The sequence below is a fragment of the Carassius gibelio genome, chromosome A10 (genome assembly GCF_023724105.1).
Source record: "Carassius gibelio isolate Cgi1373 ecotype wild population from Czech Republic chromosome A10, carGib1.2-hapl.c, whole genome shotgun sequence".
NCBI lineage: Eukaryota > Metazoa > Chordata > Actinopteri > Cypriniformes > Cyprinidae > Carassius > Carassius gibelio.
Genome location: NC_068380.1, coordinates 8,153,479 through 8,171,056, shown reverse-complemented (window position 1 = coordinate 8,171,056; position 17,578 = coordinate 8,153,479). Strand labels below are relative to the sequence as shown.

Sequence of the window (17,578 nt, the reverse complement as noted above, 5' to 3'; positions counted from 1 at the left end):
AGAGGAGATTTATAGTGGAGAAGAATAAATAAAACAGCACCAGAAAGGGCCTAGAAATACAAAGGCAACCTCTTATGTTCTAGCTAGCTTAAACTGAATTGTTTTGCAAAATATATTTGTGTATGTATTTTGTCTTTCAAATATAAGTAAAATATTGGTATGTGATTAAGAAGGCTTGTATTGGTACAGTAACACCTTATTTTGTTTCTACTATAGTTATAATAGTAAATTATGCATAATAACAACCAATCCTAAACCAAACCCTAACACCAAACGTGACCTTATGTGTAATTAGATTGTTACAATGTCACTTTAAATTAAAGGGTAACCCTTTTATCTTTTTCAGTTTTCCAGAAAACAATTTATAATTCTTACAAGAGCGACAACTTTTTTTTTTTTTTTGCTGCTGGTGAACCAGTAAATGAAATTAAAAGAATCTCAGTTTTTTAGGAAAAATATTTTTATTAATTCATTCCCTAAAAGAAAATGTGCACATCACTTAAAACAAAAGCACTCAGAAATCTTCTAAACTGATGCGAAGATTTACTAACAAACAGTATTGCATAAACCACTTGAATGTCACATAACACAGGCAACTGGAGAGAACGGAATCAAACTAATCTTATAAGAAATGGGGGGCGGGTAATAACACAAGCCTTGTATAAACATAAGAGAAAAATACTTCAATATCACTAACATAATCAAGTTAACATTTAAACACATGGCCTACATCTGCAACACACTCGAGACAAACATGAAACTCATACAACTCATGAAGTTCATTCAGTGTTTCCACAGCAAACAAACATTTGGGCAGTGTGCTTCATTATTTCAGTAACAACATCCTGTATGCCAAATCACAGAGTGAACCTTAAAAAAAAAAAAGATGTAGACGTCAAAACATTTATACAAAAAAAGCAAACAGCACTTCTGACACATATTGCTTCTTTTTGACAATTTATCTATCACTACTCACAGCGATAGTTTGCTGATGTGACCTCTCAGAGCAAAACCAAAATGACAATACATTCATACAAAATAAAATATCCTTAGAAACCCCAGAGGGGTCAGTTGAATCTCTTATAAAGAGAACAGATTATTCAAAATAACGAGTTGATTTCTTAAAACAATGTTAAAGTTTGCTTTTTTTTTTTTTAAGATTGTAAAAACAGACTTAACCATGCACACACATCAGGGCAGTAAGTGGAGAGGATTCTCTGAGTGACCACCAGGTGGCACCACAGTCTAATCTGAAATCAAGACAGCTGGGTAAATTCCCACTTTGCCCTGACTATTCTTTCAGTTTATGCATGGACCCTAAATACTATAATAGCACAAGAAAACAACCTCTAAACACTACAGAAATTAAAACCAAAGGTTTTAAATATTTGTAACAAGCAAATAATTGTCCTAAAAAAATAAATACTGAAATAGTTACCATGTGGTAACAAAGGCTTTGGTTGAGCATTTCTATCTCTCCGATATTAATCCCAGCACAGAGTTAAGCCTAAATCAAAGTTAGGCCTGTGCTTAACATTTGTGCATTTGTGAAACTTTAATGTCCAAACTGCTATTTTCTTAAATCATAACCCGTGAAATGTTGTGGTGGAAAAAGCACCTATGAAACGTCAGAACACAGTTTTAAGAGTGAAATAACAAGACATGTAAACTTCCACTAAAGCATCATCCAAGTCTATTATGCACCCCAAATTATCAAGTGTAGAGAGTAAACAGCAAATATGAAGATGAGCATATATGAATGGAAACAACAAAAGAAAAAAAAAATTCAAAAGTCTTTGTAAAGTCTTAAAAACACCTCATTCTGCATAGAAACACTTTGGACACATCCAGAGTCCAGTACTTTTGCTGAGAATTCAGATGCCACCTTTTAGAGCGAGGTGACTTTAAACTCATTAGCACAGTGTTGTGCGTTTCCGGTCCGTTTGAACTTCGAGCCTCCGTGAGAGTCTGCTTGGAGCTGCGATCTTCTGTTTGGTCTTTGAGGGACTCTGTTGTCCCAGAGAAGCACTCATTCCACCGGGTTGTTGCCAGCTTTGACCCCAGCCCGCCCGATCTGGAGCCACGGCAGCTTGGCGCAGTTTTTGAAGAGCTGCTCGATGGCTATGTGCCGTACATGAAGCTCTGATGAAAGAGAGTCCTTCTCCTGCACAGCTACAGACAGCTCCTCAAACACATCTGAGACACAAACAGAGACTGTGCGTAGGTACACAAGAATAATGATAAACCTACATAAGAAACGGGAGCTCAACATGAGGATGGCCAGCTGGCCAAAGCATAGATCTGTTGCTTGTCCTCTATCTTACATTTTGACATTTACATGTACATGCATTTTTATACTTCACAAACTCGGTGAAATGTCCCTTTTAAGTTTGAAGATAAGACTCACTTTGTATCTGTAGCAATAGCTGCTCGTTCAGCTGATGAAGCTCCTCCACACTCATCCTCACCACTGAAACAGAAAAGCAAACAAATGTTATAAAGTGCATATGAAAATCATTCTCTAGCCATCCTTTTCAATAAAATGAAAACTGACAAACACATCTCCTTTCACAGTTGAAAGCAAATGCCTTCATAACGGTCTTCAAGACCCTGATGATGACACATCTGTTTTTAACAGAAGCCATTTCATTGGCTGAGATAAAGAGACACACACTGAAGAACTGTGAAAGAAAACAAAGTCTAGATTGTGACCTCAAACCTTTATTGGTGCTTTGTGGAATATATTGATGGGAAAGATGCTGAGATATTGATTTCCATCCTTCACTTTGTCTAAGATACTTCTGTGGGAATTGCACAGAGATAATACTAACAAAATCAAAGCGAATACCACCATTCAAAAGTTAGGGGCCAGTCGGATTTATTACATGTTTTTGGAAGAAGTATCTTATGCTCACCAAGGCTCCATTTACTGCATTTCAAAAATACAGTAAAAACCATAATATTGTGAAATATTATTACAACTTAAAATAATAGTTTTTTATTTTAATGTATTAAATGTAATTTATTCCTCTGACGCAAAGCAGCGGTTACTCCAGTCGTCAGTGTCACATGAATGCATCCTAATATGATGATTGATTTTATGCTCAAGATGTACTTTTGTATTATTATTAATGTTAAAAACCATAGATTTTTTGTTGATTTCAGGATTCTTAGATGAATAGAAAGAAAAAAAAAATATTTACGGTCCTGTTTAATCATTTTAATGCCTCCTTGCTGAATAAAAACACATTCATTGAAAAAAAGATAAGCTTGACCCCACACTTTTGAAGGCTGATGTAGATCATGAATACTCACGCTCTTCTCGCCTGTGTCCCGTGTGTCTCCTCTGCTCTCGGTTCTGCTGTTCTTGTGGGTGGTGTCTCTCTCCAGCCCACAGTCCCTGGCGTGAGCCCTGCAGCAGGCCGAGACCCAGCTCCTCTGCAGAATGGCAGTCCAGCATGGTTTTCCCATACTCGGACTCCACCATCGACGCCTCCTCTGCCCATCGTGGGGCGTAACGGGGAACTTGGGCATCGGATTGAGGCACGAGCTTCCTGCCGCCCTGCTGAGTGTGACACAGAATCTGTTTGGGCTCCCAGCGCCCAGGTGTCTCAGCGGTTACGGAGTCTCTGTTCTGGGCGTATTGTACGATGCGGTTGATTTGCTGGCTCAGAGCCCGCTTCACGCCCTCATACGTGCTGTGGGAGGCCTTGGCGCGGGAGAGCTTCTGGTTGGCGATGAGATGGTACTTTTCAAAGCAGTCTCTATGCCCACGTAGAGATTTGGAGTGCAGCAGGGTGGCACTGGATACACCTGGTTTAAAACACAAAGGTATTTGCAATTCACTGTTTGTTGTGTGCCAGAAGTACAATCAAATACAAGGTCAAAGGTCAAGTAGCAAATGGTCTTGTTTTTATTCTTTCGGATATTGCATATGACTTTTTTTAATGAAAAGACATCTTTATGATCATGACAGAGGTGAAACAAATACACAAAAGACATAAATAATGTGTCAGTACAACAACAAAACTATGCAGATTCGACCGAGTGGCCTAAATAAATCTATCATCTAATAGATTACATAAAACACACATTACATTTCCAAAGCTCAACTTTATTTCAAGTGACAACTCTTAACATCTTCTAGAATATGAAAAATGAGGAAAGCTCAGACACTGCTCAAATATTTAAAGATTCGTGAGAAACAAATGAAAGCAAAGAAATAAGTGGAAGACTCGTCATACTGTCGTTAGGGGAGAGTGAGTGTGGCACATTTTACTTCATCCTTTAGGCAAGGACAAATGAGGCCGGTAAAATTAATATACCTAAATAGATTTCAGGACGTCTGCTATTAAGTAAAATGAGAAGGACACAGCTTGGCCCTAATGTGGGGCATGTTGAGGGGTAAGGTGAATTATAGCGTAATATGTGAAAGATCTGCATCTTGAATAAAAATATGAGCATAAATGAGAAACATTAAATTTAATAATGCAGATTCCCATTATTACTTTGCTGTGCATTAGTCACATTTTCAGAATCTAGCCAGTAAAAAGTTTAACATGTAGAATATTTTAATAAAGTGAAATAATTGAACATTTTATAATATTCACTCTCACTAGTGGAACCACTGACACAGCTTGAGTCATTTTATTCCCCCTAGCTTTTTACTTAGGACAGTTATAATGTGAAAAAAAAAAATATTAAATTTTTTTAAACAACTGTTCTCTATTTCAGTATATTTTAAACTGTCCTTTATTCTTGTGATGGCAAAGCAACATTTTCCACAACCATTACTCCAGTGTTACATGATCTTTTAAATCATTTTAATACGCTGATTTAGCATTGTTATTATTATCAGCGTCACAGTTGTGCTGCTCAATGTTTTTTTTCCTCTCAGGATTCTTTGATGGGTAGAAAAATCAAAAGAACAACATTTATTTGAAACAATATTCTGTAATATCATCTTAGTGACCCCAAACTTCAGAATGGTAGTGTACACACTGGCACAAATATTATTAGACTTGGATAAATTTGCTTTGACAAAATACTTTTTACCTAAAAATATGAAAATTAATGTATAAAACATACTTTTAAATGCTTAAAATGGTCAAAATGTGATTATTCAGTCTTATATCATGGGCTGTTTCCAAATACAGTCTATATAAAAACAGAGTGACCCATCTTAACCCTAACAAATTTAATCTGATCCAAAATCAGCTTTCCATCGTTAACTGGACCTTCAACCCTGAATAATATTGTAAAAGTGAACTCTGACAAGCTTTAAACAGTTGCCAGTATAAATCACTCTATCTCTGAGCAAATCAGCACATGAAAACATCACTTCCTGTCTTGGGTCCTTGTCGAGCAGAGTAAAATCACATCTCTGTCTGTAACTCAATGTAGGCCAAGAACAAATAAAACACACAGACACAGACACAGACCGAGTGCTGCTGGGCGCCTCTCTGTGTTGGTTTTGTGTTAGGGTGTGCCTTTTATGTCAGAGCTCAATTTTGTTCAAACATGTTTTAAGTTCTAATCATGTCACACAGCAGCAGCCAGCACTGTTGAGAGAGAGAGAGAGAGACAGACAGAGACACTTATTTGCTCTTAAAAGGAAAAGCTGAAAATTCTGCCATATTTACAATTCAATTCAATTGTTCCAAACTTTCTAACTAACTTTCTTCAGTGAAAAAATGAATTGGGGTTCAACATTAAGGATTGCCTTAGCAAAAAGAGTGAGGTGAGAAAGACGATGGTGGAAGATTTAGTTTCGAAATGCAAAAGCATCTGTTTGGCAATATTTTAGATTTTGGAAAGCCTGTTGACTTTTTGAGCCTGTTGACTGTTTATTATGTTTAACATTTTATCTTATTTTTTTGGATCCACTGTGTTTGTAGATTTATTCGTTACTTTAACTTTGTGTAATTGATTTATTTTATTTTAAATGCCGTGCCTCAGAGGTTTCTTATCCGTTTTCATAATAAACCATATGTTTCTTATAAAAAAATAATATTTGTTATTAAGTTAGTTATTTGTTAGTTTATATTAGGCCTATAGCATGGTGTATTTTTATTTGTTTTGTTAATAAAAGTTCTGTGTTTAATATAAGTGAGTTTGTCATTGTACTGTTTTGTCCAAATGTTGCATGTGCTAATGGAGCGAACAGCAATCAAAATCATGCAACAGAATTGAAGGACCACTGCTTTCTTCTTTTAAATGGATACATTAATAGTATTTAACATATTTACTTTTTATTGAAGTGCAAATCAGTTTAACAGATAATAAACTTGACTGACTGCTTCACTTCCACTTTAAAGGGATATTTGTGTTGTTTATTTTTATTTTTATTATGTTTATTACTGCATAAAATTAATTAAAATAGATGTTTAATTTCATTAAATTGTTTTCAAAATGCACCTACATTTTTTGCATTTAGTTTTTTCAGCTGAATAAAAACCAATTGTTCCCTATATATTTCATCATTGATATTTTTTTTTTTTAAGTCTTTCTAAAAATCTAGTCTCGTCTCGTTCTCGTGAACCCAAACTAGTGTCTCATCTCGTGGGATAAGGGTCTCGTCACACCCCTATGATTTGCTGTATTGTGTAGAAAACCATACCAAGTTTAGAACGACATGAGGGTGCAGTAAATGACGGATTTTAATTTTCGACTAAACTTTCCTCTTAAAGAACACACCGATATGAAGCAGCATTAAACCGAGGATTAGTCAGCACTGGTGTACTTTTTATTTTCCTTCAAATAGCTTCAAGGTTATTGTGAAATGAGAAGCCCTCACCACATACACAGCTTGTTTCCAGTAACATCTGCACACAATGTACCACTAAACTCTAAACCTTGGGTATCTGATTGCGCTTGACTCACTGTGCTTTCCTTAACTGAAGCAGCTCACAGCTGAGAGAAGGCAAAAGCCAAATTCATTCACGGTCTTACGATAAACCAATTTCCTGCACTTTACAGCAAAGTCTGAATAACAGGAAAGCACACTGTAGAGTGCGATTATAAATAGAGGTACTGAAGGTTAGAACAGCACACGCACACACAAGACTGTCTCTGACAGTGTGCATAAAGAGTTTGGAGCACTTTAACTACACTTTTCTGAATGTAATGCCTGCAAGGATTACAATATGCCAATATGACCCATAAATCAAATAATCACTCTGGGATACCAAGAGCCAAACAAATGCAAAATCCTGAAAAAGGGTGTGACTCATACATAGAGAGACATTTCATTTTCTCTGTCATCATCGGAACATTTCAAGGCTCCATTATAAAAAAGGTTTTGAGCCAGACCAAGCTAGTCAAAACATGAAATCTGTGTCAGCTTGTAAATAACTGATTTCCATTTCTAGCTCATGTCTGAAAGCAGAAGAAGCACTGTTCTCAAACACTGCAGTGATGAAATACTCAAAGGGGCTTGTGTCACACTCAGGACTCTGCAAAAAGTAAGTGGCTCTTGATAAGAACTACAAGACTAGAGATTGAAACGAGAAAAGAAGCCCTGTAATCCATGTTACTAGTGTAGTGAAAACAGCACCACACAGAGATTAGTCGATTTGCCAAGGGTGGAAGTGGAGGTCGCTGTCATGGACATGGTAATCTTATCAAGTGCAATCTATGTCATTTGACTTTCCTTCCATTAAATCATCAGTAAAAACTACATGGTATGCATGTTGGAACAAAACTCTGCAGGGCTCTGGCCCTGAATTGAGTTTGACACGCCTGGCGTAGCCTATGTACAATTCGCTACAGGCAGAAACTATAGCAATGCAGGGCTGTCAATCAACCCCGGCCCGGCCCTATGCAATGTGACATCACACTGTGTGAAAATTAAAACATCACTCCTAGTGAGACTGACTCAGTTTAATGGGGATTAAAAAACTAAGAGTGGGGGATTTTATCATTGTAGGGTGGTTGTGCTCACACTGCCAACACACATTTATGTCCAAACACACGTTAGAGTGGATTTTGCATAATAGGTGCCCTTTAAAACAACTATGTGTGCTGCATCTGCTTTTGTGTCCTTACATGCAGTAAGGACACTGGATACTTGACACACTTCAGTGTGTGTGTGTTTGGAAATAATGGGAATGAGAACGTGGGGTAAAAGAAGGACCGCTATGCCCAAAACAGCATGTCATGGTTAAAACAGAAGACATGCTTTAGATGTCACCCACAGCAAATAAATACAGCTGTCCATATAATCAACCCACTCATATAGAAGCAATCAACCAGAACTGATCAGAACAGATTAGGATTCAAATGCTCCTTCAGGCTCAAGCAGAAAAATTTAAAGTAGGGCCTTGTGATTTCACGATGCAAAAACGCAGACAGAATCACTGAATTGAGTCATGAATATGTTGTTTACAGTTTGATTTTTTGGATGAATAAATCAAAATGACTGCTATTTAAATATGTTTAAATATGTATTTAAATACATGCATGACGCTTGTAGGGTTTTCAGTAACTGCTGTCTTACTATAATGTGGACATAAAGTTTTCACGGTTACATTAAAAGATGTATTTGATAAACACTTTATTTTTCTGATAATTAATTAGACATGCTTTTTGATTACTAATTAATTAATTAAACAGTCCAAACAAAGCCCTGGACAATTTAAATGGTAATCACTGAATATGAACACTGAAAATAAAATGTATTTCATAGGGCCCTAAAAATATTTTAGTTAAACTTATAATAAATCATAAGTTTAATTACTTTATTTTATTAGACATGCCTTACGAATGCTACAATTTAAACTTAACGATTGAAATTGTGTATATATATATATATATATATATATATATATATATATATATATATATATATATATATATATATATATATATATATATATACACACACACACACACCCAAACACAACACAAGTAAGGGCATTGCAAAGAACACAAAGGTTGAGTTAAATAGTGAACTTTACATTGATAAATTATTTTATGAAAGTAGACCAGCCAGCATGCAAACAAGAGCAGTGTAAAACATTCTCCCATGTGCATATCCTAGAATAAACCTGCTGTGAGGCAATTTATGAAGGTAATACAGCGTGATACTGAGACTCTTCATTATCTGGAAAACAAGCCTTCATTTCAAAGGACAGAAATATTGCTGAAAGCCTCCAGTTATTCTGGAGCATGGAGAAGCATTACTGAAATGGAAAGCTTGCTGGGCAAGGGAAGCACGGTCAGCAAATCTGCCCTCATCTAGCACACAGACTGCATTCACTGATTATCAGAGAGCCTTGCAGCATCAGGGTCAAAAGTTCACACTAGTGTTCTATATTACATCCATCAGGTCAGAGAGTCAAAATAAATAAATGAGAGCACCTGAAAAAAAATAGTAACATCTCGAGCACAGCAGTACATAGTGACTGGGCACACTGAGGTTCAGCATTATATCCGTGCTGCACTCCAATTACTCTATTCGGTTATCCAGCTATTCACCCGGCTGATGTACGCAAGCTCACATTCCACTGCTCTTACGTAAGAGGATGAGAGACGGCCTGTGTCTGCTGCGGGGAAACTGTTAGTCCAGCGTAAGTGTGCTCCGCAGGGCAAGAAACCAGCCAGCCGTCAAGGTCTTTCAGGGCAGAGTCTAATGCAAAAGTGTGATAAAAAGTAAAACCATTAAATGGAATGGCCTTGACAACATAAAAATTATTCTTTAAATTAAACAGCTTGTTGAGGAGAGGCGTGTTATGAATTGGCTTTACAATCCAACAACAGACCTGGTGAGGAAAACACATCTCATAGACTCTCAGTAACGGTGGAAACAGAGGACCAATATCCAACACCTTCACAGACACCCTGAACACATTAGCTACTAACAATTCTATAATATCTATACTAAATAATATTTGTATTATTTTATCTGTATTCTATTATTTTTGTATTGCCAGAACTGCATATGCCAGCGCCAAATCACCATGTGTTGATTATTTCCTATTAAACTTTCTATTCATCAAACAATCCTGAAATAATAAGAAGAAATAAAAACAAGTAACAAATCAGCATATAAAGAATGATATCTGAAGAATCATGTGACACTTAAGACTGGAGCAACGATGCTGAAAATTCAGCTTTGCCATCACAAGAATAAACTACATTTAAAAAAAAGTTCCTAATAAAAAGGTTTTCAATTGCAATAATATTTCTCAATATTAATTTAAAATCAAATAAAAGCAGCCTTGATTAGAATAAGAAATAAAAAAATCTTTTAAATACTAAATATATAACGATTTGCACCATGAAAAGCGCTATGTAAATAAACTTGAATTGAATTATAGTGTATATATATCAGACCATAAAAGCGTAAAAAAAAAGTATTGTCTACCATTCCCAGTACAGCTTTTGCTAATTGTGTAATAACACATAATATAACTAAAACTAAAGCAAACACAAGGAACACTTCATATCATGCAATAAACCGGATGAAATGTCACTGTAATTCAAAACAAGCAACTGACGTTCAGAAGCCCCACACATTTCCAAAGCTATTCCATCAGCTCTAGACAGCATGAATCAAAGTGTTGTTAAAATAAGTAACTGGCTGCTGCAATCATTTCTTACATAAGGGGGAAAAATGCAGCAATACAAGCATCAAATCTGAAACAACACAAGACCCTTGTACAACCATCCAAGAAGTAAAATTTCAAGTGTACATTCTTTCCAGCATGCATTTATTTTAACATTTCTCTTGGCTTCTTTGAGTGCTGGAGGACATATTTAACACTGTGCAAATGACTTCCTGTGTGTTCTCAACATGCGTGCACAGACATGACAGTCTCTGTCGTCCTTACTCTCTCTCTTTGCGCTTGGAGAAACTACTTTGAGGAAACAGACAAACAGAACCACCCAGCATAGGATACATATGATAAAAATAGCCACTGCAAGTACCTCTTTCTGCTACAAACACAAAACATTTAAACCAAAAGACCTCAAATATCATCAGTTGGCCTGTGCAAAGAAAACTAGAGGGGGACGAATGGAACTACTTTGACTAAATGAACAAAATATGTGGGTGACGAATGAACGATTTCTGTTACTTTCAGTTCCTTCCAAAGACACAATGTTTTTTGAGGGAACGCAGGTGTGGGCAACTGAGCATTCAGGTCTAAACAAGCACAGTCAGCTGGTTCTTGGTCACCCACGCTGTAAAGGTTGGAGTGTATTGTCAGTGGGAAGAGAGTGTAACTCGGTGGCCACAGGCAATCAGCAGAGGAAGACCTGTGTGCGAGCTTGTCAATGCCCCCTCACAAGCCACAAGTGCTGTTGTGCAACACTCCGGCATTCAGGTCGAGTGCTGTGGTGAATCACTCGTGACAGAGGTGCCTGGGCGACTCTCATGCATTCTTCTGTTAAATATTCAAGAGCGGCAACCTTCTATCGCACGCATGAATATTTAGTGTGTCTAATTTGTGAGTGGACACAGCTCTTCACTGGAGTAAGGAATGCGTTCTTCTCCAGCTCAAATCCAAACGATGTATAAACTGAGACTGAAAATCATCCAAACTGTGCAGGCAAAAATTCAGCTTTGCTTTTGAAGGTCAAGGTAGAGGAATGCAAAAATAAACCGCATCAATAGAGGAAGGGGGGTACAGGAAAAAAAAAAAAGAATGATGCTTTTTGTTTTTCAAGTGCCATGTGACATCCTCAGGGGTCAATGCTAATATACCACACTGTTACACAATTTAACAAGGCTTCCAGCAGACAAACACCTGACATTACAAATGCAGAGGTCTTTATGCATAGTTTTCTAGTATGTAACAGAATCCACTAGTCATGCTTTGACAACCTTGACCCAACACAAACACAGAATGAACGCATAGGTCTTTACTGGCAGGATGTAACACAAACAATGCTAGAAAATAAAGCCACAGATAAAGATGGACTGATATTAAAATTCTGGCTGATATCTATAAGACGATAAATATTTTCATGTTACAACTGATAACCAATAAGTGTCACTTTCTAAATAAACTTAAGATCTGTTTAAATTCAAAAAGTGAATTTAGGAAATCACAACATGATAGAAAAAACTGATATTCAATACTTTGATTTATGCTAATAATTATACCTAATTGTTATTCTTCTAATTTTTTCAAAGGGCTCCTAAAGGTTCATGGCAATGGGAAACAAATAAAGATGAGAGATGAGGAAAACTGTATTTCAATGCTTTTGCATTCACTTCCATGTTATATTTTTTCCATCCCAATATCTCCTCAAGCCGGATATGGTGAAACCTGCAAATCCATTTCTACAATTATAGATTTCTTGTTTACAAATTTATTCACAACCTTGAAACCTGAAAATGATACAACTGAAACTGACACAGAATAAAAAAAGCAAAAGTAGAAATGCACAATAATGCATAATCCATTATTATTATAATTATGCATAATTATTTTCAACTTGTGGCCTATAACCAATATATGGAATACATTCTAAATAAATAATAAAAAACATTATAATAGAGAGCATGAAAAAAATATATTCATTTAGCTAAAGATTACATTTACAGTGTTTTTAAATTTTTTGTGTTATTCAAGTATCAGTGTTTTTAAAAAGAAACTTGAAGTGTTAGATGATGGAAGAGTAATATATATGCAAAACAAATAAGTCGCACAATTAAACAGTCAATACTGACCCATATGGGAGGAAAAATATATATTTCCAATAAATCTCTAAACAGAATTGCATTTTAAGTTCTAATTAATGTCCGACTGTGCTCCCAAACCTCAGACTCCTCATCTACAACAGAAAACTTCCTTTTTAGCCAATCCTTCCAAACTATGAAACCTGAAAATCACATAACTGAAACGAACGCCACAGAAAATTCCAGACAAAGGCATGCGATTCCAAAGAAAACTCTTCACACACAAAATGCCTACTTTCTGGCTTGATGATATAAAACCATTTGAGATACTAAGTGCTCTTTTGGGGAAGGTTCAGTGCAAAATTAATGACAACTGCAGAGAACAAAAGAGCAGCTTCAATGAGGCCCCTTAGGAAACTCTAGTCTACCCTTAATAAGCTGAACGTTAATTAGATGCCAAAGTGGCACTTCAAATGCTCCAGTTCATATTCGGAGCAGCACATGAAGCGGAGGAACAGAGCACTTGCTAATACATGAATGGGAGGAGGGAGAAAGAGGTTTTATTCATTTATAATTAGCATAATCTGACCCCGAACTGGCATGATGAGGACATTAAAATACTTTTACCTGAGAGAAAAAATATATTTCTTACCCTCTATGCTCAGTTCAAAGCACACATGGCAAAAGGAAAGCGTTCCTGTGTCCGTCTCTAGTTTACAGATGCTGCAGATGTTGTCATCATTCAGGTCTATGTTCACAAAGTGCTCCTCTTCCTCCATGGTGTTTCTGCAAATTAAGGAAACAAACAAACACAGTTATTCAATACATTTTCATCTCACTGTGGTTTCTATTTATATTGATACATATGCAACGGACAATCAATCGCTATCAACCAGATCCCTTAATCATGTGTATCGTTGCTTTTTTCGATATTAATATCTTGAAAGTTCATATCTAGATATAGATACGATAACGATATATCGTTCAGTCCTAGTTTCAATCATTACATTTTTACTTTTGTATAAATGTGTGATTCAGCATTAATTTCTCAGGAAAAGATGAACATAAAAGTAAGAATGCAGAGAGGGTTTTCATTTCATACAAACATAATGCAATATCAAGATAAGGGGGGATAAAACATGCACTACACAATCAGATTAACAAGACATAATAAGAAAACATTCAGAACTCAATGGCTGTTAGAAGCTGCTGTGCTTCTGCAATTTATTATGTCCAGTTTTACAAGTCTCTTTCATGAGACCCACTTGGATTCCAGTGAAGCCAAAGGACCTTAGTGTCCAGTGTTTACACAACCTATTTACCTTTGCTCAAGCCTTACATAAAACCTACTGAGTGGCCAAATTCAGCTACAATCTGGAGATAATCATGACTGCTCTGTCCATCACAGCCAAACCGCTATCTGTAATTGCACAAAACTATTTCTTACTGTAAACAATTTGAGAAAAAAAGTATATCAAATTTAAAATGTGTGTGTGTGTGTGTGTATATGCAAATACATGTAAGGTATAATTTACTTAAAAGTAAATATATAATAATATAAAATATATTTTGGAAAGTTTATAAAAAAAATAACAAAGGGTAATTGAACATTTTTCCCTTTCAAAATTCAGTAAATCTGAATTGAGATATAAACTCAACAATTGCAAGACAACATTCAAATTTACATATCACAATTTTGACTTTTTTTTCACAGTAGCAAGTTTATTATTTTTTAATTGCAAGTTTTTTTGGGGGGCCGAATTGCAAGATAAATCCACAACTAGCTGTTTTATTTAGTTATTTTATTTGGTAGGGTAAACAGGCTTCCATACTGTGGTTATACATTTTAGCGATATTTATTAAATTAAAAGTTTAGAGCATAACATGATAATAAAGATCATTTTAGTCATTTCCAACTTCAACTTTTATTATTTAATTATCTCATATGACTTTTCCCAAGCTTTTGAAATTCCCTGTTATTTTTCCTTACATTGGGAAGCTTGTATAAACAAATGTGTCTGCCCTTCAAAATACTTCTTAAATACTATTCCAACAGTTCGAAGTCATGTTAAACTCCATTTGATTATGAAGACTACTTTGCACAATAACATAAGACAGGATGGTGTGTCTGCGTCCCAAAACCTGGTGTGCTGCCTAGTCAACTAAAAAGTACTGCGCGTGCAAATGACCACCACAAATGTTGTCTAGGTAGTCAGCATACTAGGTTATGAGACACAGCCAATGTGATTATTTACTTAAAGTAACTGGCCCATGTTGTCCTAAACTTACAAAACACTTTGTGAATATTTGTTTGCATTCATGTCATTTGTTAATTGCTGTAAGTAAACGTTACACATTACTTAAACTGACAACCAACATATTAGTTGGGCCAAGCTATCAAAACATTTCGGGTGGATTTCATACCAGTTTAACCTTTAGAAGTTAACTTTATTTGGAAAGAAAGAGCATAATCAGATTAAACTAACCACACAACAACAACAAAGCTTGAGGATTTACTAACGATACTTTTCCTATTTAAAAACACACATTCTGAAATACCTGTTTACCTAAAGCCTTATTAACACAATATTAGATGACAAAAGACTTAAAATACCAGTTTTCAAGACATTTCGTGTTGAGATATAACGACGCCACCAGCCGAGAGAACAGCGTAACGTTACCCGTTATCTAGCTGTGTAACGTACCTATTTCTCATAATAATAAAAAATCCCCTGAAAACGTCGCCTTCTCGATAAACAAACGACACATACAGACGTTATCGACGTTTATTACCTTATTTGTTACGTGTCAAGACAATCCAGAGAGAAACAGAGAGAAATCGGCTGACCTTTGAGGTAAGCCACGCTTGTTCAGCGGCGGTTGTTGTTATTGAAGCGGACGGCAATCACCTACAAGTACAGCAACGACAAAGAAGAACGCGATAACAGACGCCAGTCAAGCCACTCTAGTAATCCCGCCATATTCGATCACGTGCTGTGTATTCGCGTCTATGATTGGTTCTGTGATTTTGATTGCGCTCGGCTGGCCACCAAAGCAGAGTGGACAGGCTAGTCATTACGTTCACTCGTGTAGAGAGGGTGGGTGATGGTAACGTTTCAGCACAAAGCATTACTTTTATGAGGGGAATACATTTTTTTTCACACATATCGACTTTTGATATATGTTTATTACCTACTCGATTTAGCAAAAAATAGACTTAAATTAGACTTATGCTTTTACTTGAGAGTGAGTTGCTGCTCAATTAAGAAAAAAAAGAAGGAAAAGCGCACATAATTTAAATTGTATAACTATTATATAATAGTATGCTATTTTTCATATAAATATTAGACTATAGTGTGCGAGAGACGCCAAGTGGCAGCAGAAAGAGGATTAGAAATCTCAGTGACTACGCTTTACTTTTACGGCGTTTTAGATCAGATTGCTCAATTTCTGCCAAGCTCGATGCTTTGGCGTCTTTCGAAAGTATTTCGTTGGTGGACAAAATTTCACTATTAATTAATTGTTTTTAGAACTTTAGAATATTTTTTTCCACCCATCCAACCATTTCCCAAACCAATTTTCCTTTGTAGGGTGACGTTGTTATTTTAATGTATTCTATTCTATTCTATTCTATAGTCTAGTCTATCCTTTTTTTAGTTGTTTTATTTTAACACATTATGATTTTCGTTGATGAAGAACAAGATCATATTGCCTCGAGCATTTGCTCAAGCGGGGAATTCCAGAAAGGAATTCGCTCTCTCTCTCAATTCAATTTCAATTTCAGTTTAGGTGAGCTTTATTGGCATGACAAAAAACTGTACATTTGTGTTGCCAAAGCAGTTGCTGCTGGGCTGCTTACAAATAGTGCACGTATGTATTAACAGAAAGAAAAAGAGTAACAGAAATAGTAAAACTAAAAATATATAAAAAGTATTAAGCATGTAGTGCATTATGAATTAGTGTGTGTAAGTGTATAAGTTAGAAATAAAATAAAATAAGATAAAGTATTAGATTTACAGAGGCAATACATCTAAGTAATATAATAGATGGCATAACATAATCTACATGTGCTGGAATCATCTGTGATGGTGACGGGCAAAAACTTATTGAGCAGCAAACACACAGTAGTTCTTGTGTTCTCCGAACAGATATTGCAGTTTCTCCTGGTTTGAAAGAGTTTTTTTCACAGAACACTGTCCGTATGTCCATGTATTTGGAGCATTCTGTTAGGAAGTGCAGTTCTGTTTCCATTCAATTCAGATCACATTGTGAACAATCTCTTCTCCAATGGCAGCCATGTTTTTCTGTGTCTGCCCGTCTCTATCATCAGCTTGTGTCCGCTGAGTCTGTATCTGGTCAATGTGCTTCTCAGTTTCTTATCTGACACTGTGTATTGAGTGTTAGGGCCCAGGTCTGGCAGTATTGTTGTAGAAGGTCCAAGTTCTGCTGTAAACCATGTTGAGTGGGAGACAGCAGAACCAGATCGTCTGCATACAGCAGGCATTTGATCTGTGAGTTGTGTAAGGTGAAGCCAGGGGCTGCGGATCACTCCAGACTACTTGCCAGTTCATTGATATAAATGTTAAATAATGAGCTTAAGCAGCAGCCCTGTCTCACTCCACGCTCCTGGGAAAGATGCCTTGTATGTTTGGTGCTGATTTTTATGCCACATTTACTTTCCGTGCACATTGATTTGAAAAGGTCATAGGTTTTACCTCCTATGCAACTTTCAGTAAGTTTGTAAAATAGTCCTTGGTGCCAAATTGAGTCAAAAGCTTTTTTAAAGTCAATAAAGCAAGCATATATTTTACCTTTATCTTGGTTAACATGTTTTTCCGTTAGAGTATGTAATGTGGTCAGATTTGCCAGTTTGACTTCTGCTTAGTACACTGTGTGTGGTGATGAAGTCTAATAGTGGAGCGTTTATTATGCTGCAGAATAACTTTCTCA

General features: G+C 36.2%; 1 protein-coding gene across 2 annotated transcripts; it reads right to left on the bottom strand.

Moving 5' to 3' along the window:
• Nucleotides 1–442: 442 nt before the first annotated feature.
• On the bottom strand, nt 443–15,618 carry LOC128021048 (protein EURL homolog). Of its 2 annotated transcripts, none has more exons than XM_052607925.1 (5): nt 15,477–15,618; nt 13,281–13,414; nt 3,316–3,813; nt 2,408–2,470; nt 443–2,196 (listed from the first exon to the last, which is right to left on the bottom strand). In XM_052607925.1, exons 2-5 carry the CDS (start codon nt 13,405–13,407, stop codon nt 2,030–2,032), a joined length of 855 nt encoding a protein of 284 aa, XP_052463885.1. In that variant the 5' UTR covers nt 13,408–13,414; nt 15,477–15,618; the 3' UTR covers nt 443–2,029. The 2 variants fall into 2 exon arrangements, with proteins under 2 accessions (XP_052463885.1, XP_052463884.1); XM_052607924.1 differs by having other exon boundaries at nt 15,422–15,589.
• Between the last annotated feature and the right edge of the window lie 1,960 nt (nt 15,619–17,578).

Excerpts from the sequence above, each read along its gene's own strand:
- LOC128021048 (XM_052607925.1), bottom strand. The coding sequence starts at position 13,407 with ATGGAGGAAGAGGAGCACTTTGTGAACATAGACCTGAATGATGACAAC. Across the intron at positions 2,471-3,315 it reads GGGACACAGGCGAGAAGAGC|TGGTGAGGATGAGTGTGGAG; the intron begins GTGAGTATTCAT and ends TTTCTGTTTCAG. Across the intron at positions 2,197-2,407 it reads GCTATTGCTACAGATACAAA|ATGTGTTTGAGGAGCTGTCT; the intron begins GTGAGTCTTATC and ends TTTGTGTCTCAG.